The following is a 9,689-nucleotide window of genomic DNA, read 5'->3' as shown; positions in this document are numbered from 1 at the left end:
GCAGTAGCTGTAGCAGAATTTGTGGTCCAATTTATTCTTTATTGACCATACAATGACACTGAGAAGTGTGGTATGTCTTGGAGATTAAAAAAAAAAAAGTAAAAGAAGAAACAAACTTAGATGCAATGGTCTAAATAGAATCGACCTGTTCTAGAAATTATTGAGTTTATTAGCAAGAAGAAAAAAGTCACAAACAGAAGTTAATATACTGTAATATATAAGCGGCCAAGAGGGAGGGGAAGTGTGTTGAGACTATCCTAATGCTCTCACAGAATCACAGGATGGGTCAGCTTGGAAGGGACCATGGTGGCTCATCTGGTCCAACCTCCCTGCCCAAGCAGGGGCATCCTAGAGCACTTGGTACAGGATTGCATCCAGAAGGTACTTAAGTATCTCCAGGTAGGGAGACTCCACAACCTCTCTGGACAATCTGTTCTAGTGCTCAGTCACCTGCACAGTAAAAAACTTCTTTCTCATATTCAGGTGAAATTTCCTATGCATCGGTTTCTGCCTATTGCCTCTTGTCCTACTGCTTGGCAATAGGCGCCAAGAAGAGCCTGGCTCCATCCTCTTGTTACCCTCCTTTCAGATGCTGATAGACGTCGATAAGGTTCCCTCTCAGGTGTTTCTTCTCAGGGCTGAACAAGCCCAGTTCCCTCAGCCTTTCATTGTAAAAAATGCTCCAGTCCCCTAATCAGTTTTGCAGCTCTCCACTGGACCTCCTCCAGGAGCTCCATATCTTTCTCATACTGAGAGCCTCTCTCGTACTCTGAAATGGTTGTAAAAGAAATGTACAGGGATTTTACATCACTTTTTGCTTTTTTAAATAGCTGTAAATAGAGTCTGCTGCTCTTTTTTTATTTCTTTGATTGGTTTTTGTTTATTTGTAGCCCGTGTGTCCAGCAGTTGTTATTCATGTTTACTGCACCTAAAAGCAAAGTGGGTTAATGTATGTCTCTTACTATAATTACTGAATCAGAGAATCAATTAGATTGCAAAAACCCTCTGAGATAATCAAATCCTACCTATGACTAAACACCACCATGCCAACTAGACGAAGCGCCACGTCCAATCTTTCCTTAAACACCTCCAGGAATGGTGACTCCACCACCTCCCGGGGCAGCCCATTGCAGTGTCTAATCACCCTTTCCCCAGGTGGGGAAATTCCTCCTGATGTCCAACCTGAACATCCCCAGACACACTTTGAGGCCATGTCCTCCTGTCCTGTCACTGATTACCCGGGAGAAGCGACCGACCCCACCTGGCTACTCGCTCCTTTCTGGCGTTTGTGGAGAGCAGTAAGGTCTCTCTGTGCCGCCTCTGCCTCACGCTAACACCCGCACTCCCTCCAGCCCCTCTCAGGACCCGTGCGCGTCTCTCCCTCCCCACAGGAGCCGCCCCAGGCCCGCAGGTTCGGGAGCGCTCGGGGCTCCTTGGGGGCGGTTCCGCCGCCGCGGCCGGCGCGCCGCGATGAGCTCACGGCGCGGCAGCGGGCCCGGCGGAAGCGCTGCGGGAAGGGACGGAGGCCGGACCAGGGCCGGGGCGGCCCGGGCTGCGCTGCCGGGGGCCGCCGAGCGCCATGAGCGGGGCCAGCCCCGCGTCCCCCGGCCGCGGCAGCGCGGCGGCCCCGCCGCCCGCCGACAGGAGACGGGACTCCACGGCCGCCGGCTCCCCGATCCAGCCCATCATCAAGGGTAAGGAGGGAGCGGTGCGGGCCCGCGGAGGCGCCGAGCCCGCCATGTAACCCCGCGGCAGCGGCGGAGAGCCGGCCCGGGGTCCTGAGAGCGGCCGCAGTGTGCCGGCACCCCCAGGACCGTCCAGCTCTCTCCGGGATTCCAGCCCTCCGAGGTGCGGGGAGTGTGCTGGGGTTTAAAGCTGGACACCCGGCAGGCTTTGCTGGCTCTCGTCTCTCCGAACTGGGAACCTGGGTGTCTCTGTGGCTTTTTTTTCGGGGAGCCGAATCGGCCGCCGCGGCCCTTGCCACAGGCATGGAGTTTCCTGGGAAGTTCTTACTTTTGGTCTTCTTCACCCAAGTTTTGTCGTGGTTAATCCGCGCTCTGAACCGTTCGTAGTCAGCCCATGCATTATTTACTGCAGTCATGAGTTTCCCGAATCTCTAAATAATCGTTCTGCACCGTTGTGAACGTGCTGGGATTCAGGGTGTTGAACAAACACAGGTGGATACAGTAGAGCCACAGGACGGGTCCATCAGATGGGGCAGGAGGACGCGTCCTTTAGATGGCAGTGCCATCTTAAAGTATTTTTTTGGGATTACATTTTATATGTCTTGAAACAGTACTTGCTATGTTCTCAGAGTGCTTTTCAATTTAGCAGGCTTTTTCTTTGCGACAGGCAAGCCTGTTTCTCCACATATATTTAAGTAGTAAATACTCTTTTTCAAGACTCAATTTCAAGTCTGGCCCTAGAAAACAAGAAAATATTGACAGTTTTTCTTTGTAGTGAGGATTCCTCCTGTCTCTTGCTGCAGATCTCCCACACTTACTCTGTGGACCTCTGTTAAGCTGCAGTGTTTAGCTCTGGTCTTTTACCAGCACTAAAAATCAGACATGGAAGCTGTACTAAGGATAAAGAGGATTGAAACAAAGGGTACTGAGCTGCAGAGGAAAGCATTCACCTTCACAGAAAGGTGTCTTTGGCATCTGGAATAGTGAAAGGTGTCTTTGGAATCTGGTTTGTTGTGTTTTATCTAAGCTGGCAGTTTGCTGGATACATAGGTTACTCTGAAAATTCTGTTCTGGTGCTCTTTTGGTTTTGTATGTTCTTGGTGAGCAATAGTCTTTCCTCACACTGAGGTACAGTGTGCTGCGTGTGTTGTGTTGCCTGGTGTAAGAGTGAGAGAAAAACTAAAATTCTGTCTTTCAATAATCTTCTAGATGTTGGGGAAGTCTATTCAAGACTGCTGGATCACCGACCAGTAATTCAGGGAGAAATACGTTACTTTGTTAAAGAATTTGAAGTAAGTATTTGTAAGTAAGAAGTAAGTATGAAGTAAAAATTTGAAGTATTCGATGCTGGCAGTGTCTGAAACTTTGAACAGCTTTAGCATCTTTTTAGATATCATAGCAGGTACATAACTTTCTTCAAAAGGGTTTGATGTGGATTTTTTTTCCAAAAATAACACACCTGTAGTATATGTCTGCATCTTTAGCAAACAAGGCAGTAATTTAGGTCTTTTTCTTTTAAAACTTTTGAAAAGAAGATGTGGTTTTTTGGTTTATTTTTTTCCTGTACAAGACTGGCAAGAATGTTGGTGTTGGAGAATAATGTAGTCCTAACATCTTAGAGAAATCCAGTTGGTTCAAGGAAAGTATTGTTGGCTAGCGTGGGTTTACATCTCTTTGAAAAGCTACTTTATGCCTCAGCTGGATTCAGCTAGCACATTTTTTGTTTGTTTGTTTGTTTTAATTTTCACTACACAAGAGAAACTTATATTACTGAAAGAGAAGAGGAACACTTTTTGCAAAGTAATAAAATAGTTAAAAATTGAATAACTGTTATTTCATTGGCTGCAATTAAGGCTAAAGTACTGAATGTGTAGAAGTGTTTATGTACACCTTTGCCTGGAAAGTATAATTTGGTTTCCACAAGATGGCAGCAAAGGTTTAGAAAATTTGAATCCTCTGCCAGCAAAAGGCTGTTTCTGTATAGATTTTCTTTCTTAGAGAATATGGAATTTAAAAATGTAGCTGAAAATGCAGCTACACCTCAAAATTCCAGTATGCAGACCTGATTTGAATGACATTAAACTGTCTTTCTCCCTCACCCCCCACAACCTAGATTGTAGCTTATATTTCAAGCAGGTCTATTTTGTCTCTGCTGGTTTAGCAGAATGTGGATATGAAATAAACTTATCAGATCTGTATCATGTGGGCTTGAGAGTCAGAAGTTATTTCTTTTCCATGCTTTCCCTAACTAAGCCGTAGGATACACTAAGTAGTTTTAAGTGTCATTCCATAGGAAGGAAAATGTTAAACTCATGGACAAAATTAGAACTTGTATCTTTAGGGTGATTATTCATGTATTTGTCTCGTTTCACCTGAAGTCATGTTCTGTTTCTTAGACAAATTAGATCTTTTTTTGAGCTTTAGTTACTGGTTTATATTTTTATGGGGGGAAAATAGCAAAGTAGAGGATTATTTAAATTTTTGCAATTCAGAATTTCTTTAAAGTGGGGTTAGGACCACCAGCACTCAGAAATTCCATTTGTTTCTAACTTTGAGATACATGCTTGTTTTTTCAATGATTAGCACCTAGTGTGCAAGGAATGGAGATTTGCATTCAGGAAATCTGGAACCTGTTTAATTAAGGAGTTTTGCTTGCCTGTGCTCTGTTTCTGAAGTTTTAAAATGGGTGTGGTGATCCCTGTCCCACTTCATGTAAAAGAGTATTTTTTGTTTATGTCGAGTTTTTATCTAAAGTAAAATGCTGATGAAATTCAGAGTGGGAATAGTGCTGTGGCTTCAGAAAAATAGATTATTTTGTAAATTTAGACAATAAAACAAGATCTAGCTGTACTTGTAATTAATCATGGTGAGTAGTGATCTAGAAGAGCTGTGTTATATTATTTTTAGTCAATTTCATTGCTTTACTTCAGTTAAAACAATTTTACTTGCATTGTTTTCACCTCCTGCCATACTAAATATGGAAGGTCAGACATCAAGCAAGCAGAATCAATCACTACTGCGTTATTTCTCAGTAACCAACTGAGTTATAAAAATGAAATGCTTTCAAGCTCTGTTGCTCTCTGTTGTTTTAGAGATGCTGTAAATTGTCTATACAAAACAGGGCATTTTTCCCCACAGTGTGTAAATAGTTGATAGTGTCTTTTCTCACAAGGGCCGGATGAGTCATTCAGAGGATTTTTTGTATTTTAATGTGAAGAATGGAACATTGCTGTCTTTTTTTGGCAATTTTATCTTTGTTGTTAAATAAGTAGAGTGACACTTCCATAGACAATGGTCTAGTCTTTGAGATAAAGCTATTAGTTTATCAACTGGGAAACTATCTCTAATTTGTGAAGTGGAATTCCTTGCTAGCCACTCACTTTCTTTCATTTTTGTGGCAGGAAAAACGTGGCCTCCGAGAGCTGCGAGTACTTGAAAATCTCAAAAATACGATCTTTGATGCAAATGAACGTGTTCTTCCAAAGTGTGAGCAGGCAATGCAGGACAACTTGAGTGAAACCTTCAAGAGATGTAAGCAGGTTGCTTCTTATTGCTCTTGATGCATCATTTTGACGAGTAATTTAAGTAGTTTGGATTCAAAGTATAATCTGTTAAAAAATTGCCACTCTTGTGTAATTTTCTATTCTTTATGTGCTTCGTTCTCGCTTCTGTGCAACTTTGAAAAGGAAACAACAGGGACGTTTTGTGATACTTGGTAGTCCAGCCAATCAGCTCTTGTTTAGATTACATTAGAGTTTTTTGTTGGTTTAAGTAGAAGCTACTTCAGCTCATTCTTTTCCTATTCACTTGGAAACAGTGTTCTACATTGACTAAAGCCATGGACAAAAGTTTCAGTTTCCTGGTTTGTTGCAACCATGCTGTGATGTGAACTTCAAGTTTCTTAATTTTCCCACAGGAGTGCATAATACTGTCTCCCTTAAATCCTTTAAAATAAAACTTTCTGTTGTATAGCTATGAAATTTATTATTATTATCATTATTCAGTCACAAATTGGGAAGTAATAGTAATTGCATGTTAATTTTAGTTTCATCCTTATTAATATATTTCTTTACTGCTCAGATTTTAGAAGAATGTTAGAAATTTCTACTAGTTTTTAAATGTGCTTTTTTTCCCTTACTCGTTTAGCAGGATGGCTTCTTCAAAAGAGATTCTAAGAGAGTGTGGGTACACAGCTTTAGCTGCCGAATTTATGGAGTTGAAACATGCCACTGTGGATTTTGTTACAATTTGTGTGGCATGTTGTATAAGCATTTAATTTCCTATAACTTATTTATATGACATCTGGCATATGCAGAGTAGCAAATGGTAGATGGTACTTTCCACACCAAAAGGATTGCAGGAAAACATTGAAACTTACAATTTAGTCATGCAAACAAGGCATCCTAATACCTAACTGGGGTGAACCTTGGATGCTACTCCCTGATTTTCTCATGGCCAGCTGTGCAGTTCATCTTCAGTAATGGAATCTCAGAATGGCTGAAGTGGGAAAGGACCTCTGGAGCAGCAGTAACTTGAGCCAGTTGTCCAGGACTGCATCCAGTTGCTGCTTGGGAAATTAATGTATTTAATTCTGTGTTGGGGGGGGGGGGGGGGGGGAAGTGCGTAGGAATGCAGTTCCTATTTCCATTGACAAGTTTTCCCAGGCTTAGTGTCAGGGAGAAAAGAGATGGACTCATAAGGATGTTAAAGAGCATTAAAATGTTGTACCTGTGGAGTCTATACACAGCTGATGGGGAAAAAATTTAAAAAAAACCTCAACTAACTCAGGAGTTAAAGTTTGATCACCTATTTCTACTTGCTGACTTGAGAGTGGTTTTTGATGTCTTCTGAGGTGCTCAGTAGTGCACTCCAGCTCACCAGCAACATTAAAAGTGTGGGCACAAGAGGACCTCACTGCCTTCCTGCTTTTGGCTTCTAGAACACACAAAGGTTGAACTCTGCAATAAGCCTGCTTACTTTAATAAGTGTTAAAGTTGTAAGTGTGAAACATTTTCTGCAAGTACAGGTGACTCTTGGCAGAGTTAAGTGACACAGTGGAATACAATCTTCAACTTGCAACAGCCTTGCATCTTCTAAATCCCTTTCAGGCAAGTTTCTTTGATTTCCAACAGCAGACTGATCTACTGCATTTTCTTGTTTCAGTGCAAGCTGCCAATGCCATGATCCATAGACTCCAAGAGAGGGAGTGTGAAGCGAGAAAGGTAAAGGACAGATGGATGGATTTTTATTTTGTGATCTAAGAGTTTTGTGCTTCACGGCAAGTTTTTCTGCCTTCAGTATAAACTTAAAAACATATTTTTCTGTACCTTATATACTGGCAGTAAAACTTCTCTTGGGGTGATTTCTGCACTTAAAAAATGCTCACTGCAAAGTTAATGATCTAGCTAACTCTTTCTGCAATCTCCTGATATATGGAAACTATTTTTTTATTTCCTTTGCTTTATTTTTCCTCCTAGCTCAGACTATAACATTTGTCACATACAGGGAAAGCTTAAATATAAGAAAAGCTTATTTTCTGTGGAACAAAAAACATCTACTAACCTACCAGAATGGAAATGTAAATCTTTCCTAGTTTGCTGAGAACATTGACCATATTATATATATTGCTTGTTGAAAAGGAAGTGTTTTTTTCACTTGTGGATGGGTTATTTAATGAAGAGGTATATTATAGGAACATGCGAATCATTGGAACCTTTTCAGTTGGCTACACACTTTGCTTATTTGAAATGCATGTGCTCTGAATCTAAAACCTGGAAAATTATACATTAAATTAGTTTCATGTATTCCCAATCCTACTTCTTTATTGTATTCCTGTGTTATCTCTTTACTTGCAAAATGCTGTTGATTATAATTTAGTTCAGGAAAAACCAAAGACATTTCCATGGCTGTCAAACAAAACAGGCTGTGCATTCATGGATGTAAGCTGATAGTCACGTTTTTCTTTCCGTTTTTGCACCTGATGAAGATGGGCAGTCCAGTTGCAATTGTGCACTGGTACTGGGCAAACAGCACATGTCTGAGCACTGACAGAGTTTGCTTGTGTCTGACACTAGAGTAGATACTCAGAGAGAGGTAGGAAATTCTTACAGTTCTGCTACCGTTTGTTTGAGGTAAAACTTTAATAAGAAATTTATAACTTAGAAAATGAACAGTCACTTAGTAAGAATGGTGACTGTACTTTTTTAAAAATATTAGCTGGATGTTTCCACTCTTTTTTTTTTTCTTTTAATATGTAGTGGAAGAGTAGTTATAGGTATCCAGGATTCATAGCATTTCTTAAAGTTTGCATAGTACAACTTTCTGGCTTGAAACTTTCCAAATGAGAGTAGTAACGTGTAGGTAGCTTGTTAAAAAATATAGGTAAAAGTTGTCATTGTAGTGCAGCCACTTGAGGAGAAATACCTTTTTCTTACTTTTCTGAAATTATGTGTTCTGAAAAAATAATGAGATTTTGGCAGAAAGCATTGTTAGGTTTGGGTAGGTGATGTGTAATTGTGTCAAAAAGTTTCAAATGTTTCAAAAGTTCCATGTTTCAAAACCTGTTGAATACAAAGTAGTGTACCTGTCAAACTGTTAGTGTACACTTGTGTATCTTGTCGGGAGATGTTACTGTATTGGGTGCAAACAAAATGGATCTTGATACAATGTTGTTAAAGTGTATCAAAAGCTGCACTAAAAAGGTCGTGTATTTAGCCCTTGCTGTGTGATCTTGAAGAACGGCAGAAATATTAAAATACATAAATGGGTTTAAGAATACATAAATGGATTCCCAGTGCCTTTAGTGTTGACAAAAATGCCACACATAAGAAACAGTTATTGTTGAAACACTGAAAAGGAGAGAGAAAAAGAAGGATTAATCCTCTGTTTTGCTGGGACATGGAGCAAATGGAAGAACAACTGCCTAGGTTTATTTTGGCTTCTGCACTTGTAATATAAGGGGGCCAGACTGTCAATACAGCTCCCAAGCAATCCACAGTTACATTGTGTTTTGTCATGTGCATTCGATGTGTCTGGGATCTCTTTTTCTAGATATCTAGACTTATTTTTTTTTTTCAAGATAAGATACTGAATGGAATTAAACTTAGCAAAGCCAAGCAGTAGGAAAATATGAGGGGAAAAATAACTTATTTATACAGGAAGACATTAATCACAGTGAGAGCTAGCTGGCTAAAGCAGAAACACTAGCTGCCAGTTTCAAAACATTTAATATCTCTGTTATAATATTTTATAGAAATAGCATCATTGCTAATACAGTCACATTAATAGTATTGCAGACATTTTACCACTTGTTTTGGATTGGCTATACAAAAATAAATGTTTTCTTTTTCGTTTCTCCTTTCCATATGTCTTTGTGCTAGTTTCCAGATAGTTTAACATTGTGTTGCTCTCATTAACCCCCCTGTTTTACTATGGAAATGATGGTTAAAAGCTTCCTATTTTCCTCCTGTCAGCTTCAGGCAGACAAGATGATGGCTCGTGAGGAGAAGTGCATTGCTCACTGGGAGGAGTTCATGAGAGAACAGCAGAACAAACGCGCAGAGGTGGACGAAGAGCACAGAAAGGCGATGGAGCGCCTCAAAGAGCAGTATTCTGAGATGGAGAAGGAACTGGCCAAATACGCTTCTTTTTAACACCTTTTTCAATAATGCTGGATTTGTGCCATGCTCAGCTGCTTCTGGCTTGAATTGAGGTTCTTTTGGAAAGCTGAAGCTGATAGAAAAAAAGGAGGATTTCCTCTACAGTCTTGGAATGGGAAGAAATGTTTTGCATACTTTCAACTTAAGTGCCTATCTATGCTTTTTTGGTTCAGGGCAGGTGGAATGCCAGTATTTCTTTGTTTGTTGGAAGCTGGAGCTGAAAATTGTGTGACTACATCAAGCTCAGGGAGTTGCAAACTGGAGTTCTCTCCCATCGGCAGAGTATCATATCATTTGGGAAAACAGAGACTAATGTAATATCAGCCATCCTGGTGTGCAGCCACAG

At 40.7% G+C, this 9,689-nt stretch overlaps 1 protein-coding gene across 1 annotated transcript; it reads left to right on the top strand.

Moving 5' to 3' along the window:
* Nucleotides 1-1,579: 1,579 nt before the first annotated feature.
* On the top strand, nucleotides 1,580-9,459 carry BLOC1S5 (biogenesis of lysosomal organelles complex 1 subunit 5). The gene is made up of 5 exons (XM_054284915.1): nucleotides 1,580-1,694; nucleotides 2,895-2,977; nucleotides 5,087-5,216; nucleotides 6,849-6,907; nucleotides 9,158-9,459. The coding sequence occupies exons 1-5, from the start codon at nucleotides 1,580-1,582 to the stop codon at nucleotides 9,335-9,337; spliced, it is 567 nt and encodes a 188-aa protein (XP_054140890.1). The 3' UTR covers nucleotides 9,338-9,459.
* The last annotated feature ends 230 nt before the right edge of the window (nucleotides 9,460-9,689 follow it).

Source organism: Melozone crissalis, unplaced genomic scaffold (genome assembly GCF_028551555.1).
Source record: "Melozone crissalis strain CALT ecotype California unplaced genomic scaffold, PUWL_Pcris_2 ptg000042l_1, whole genome shotgun sequence".
In the NCBI taxonomy this organism is placed as follows: Eukaryota; Metazoa; Chordata; class Aves; order Passeriformes; family Passerellidae; genus Melozone; species Melozone crissalis.
This window is presented reverse-complemented; position numbering and strand designations above follow the sequence as displayed.

Bases quoted from the DNA above. Each gene is read 5' to 3' on its own strand.
- BLOC1S5 (XM_054284915.1), top strand. From the start codon at position 1,580: ATGAGCGGGGCCAGCCCCGCGTCCCCCGGCCGCGGCAGCGCGGCGGCC. The intron at 1,695-2,894 runs GTAAGGAGGGAG...ATAATCTTCTAG, and splicing joins GATCCAGCCCATCATCAAGG to ATGTTGGGGAAGTCTATTCA. The intron at 6,908-9,157 runs GTAAAGGACAGA...TCCTCCTGTCAG, and splicing joins GGGAGTGTGAAGCGAGAAAG to CTTCAGGCAGACAAGATGAT.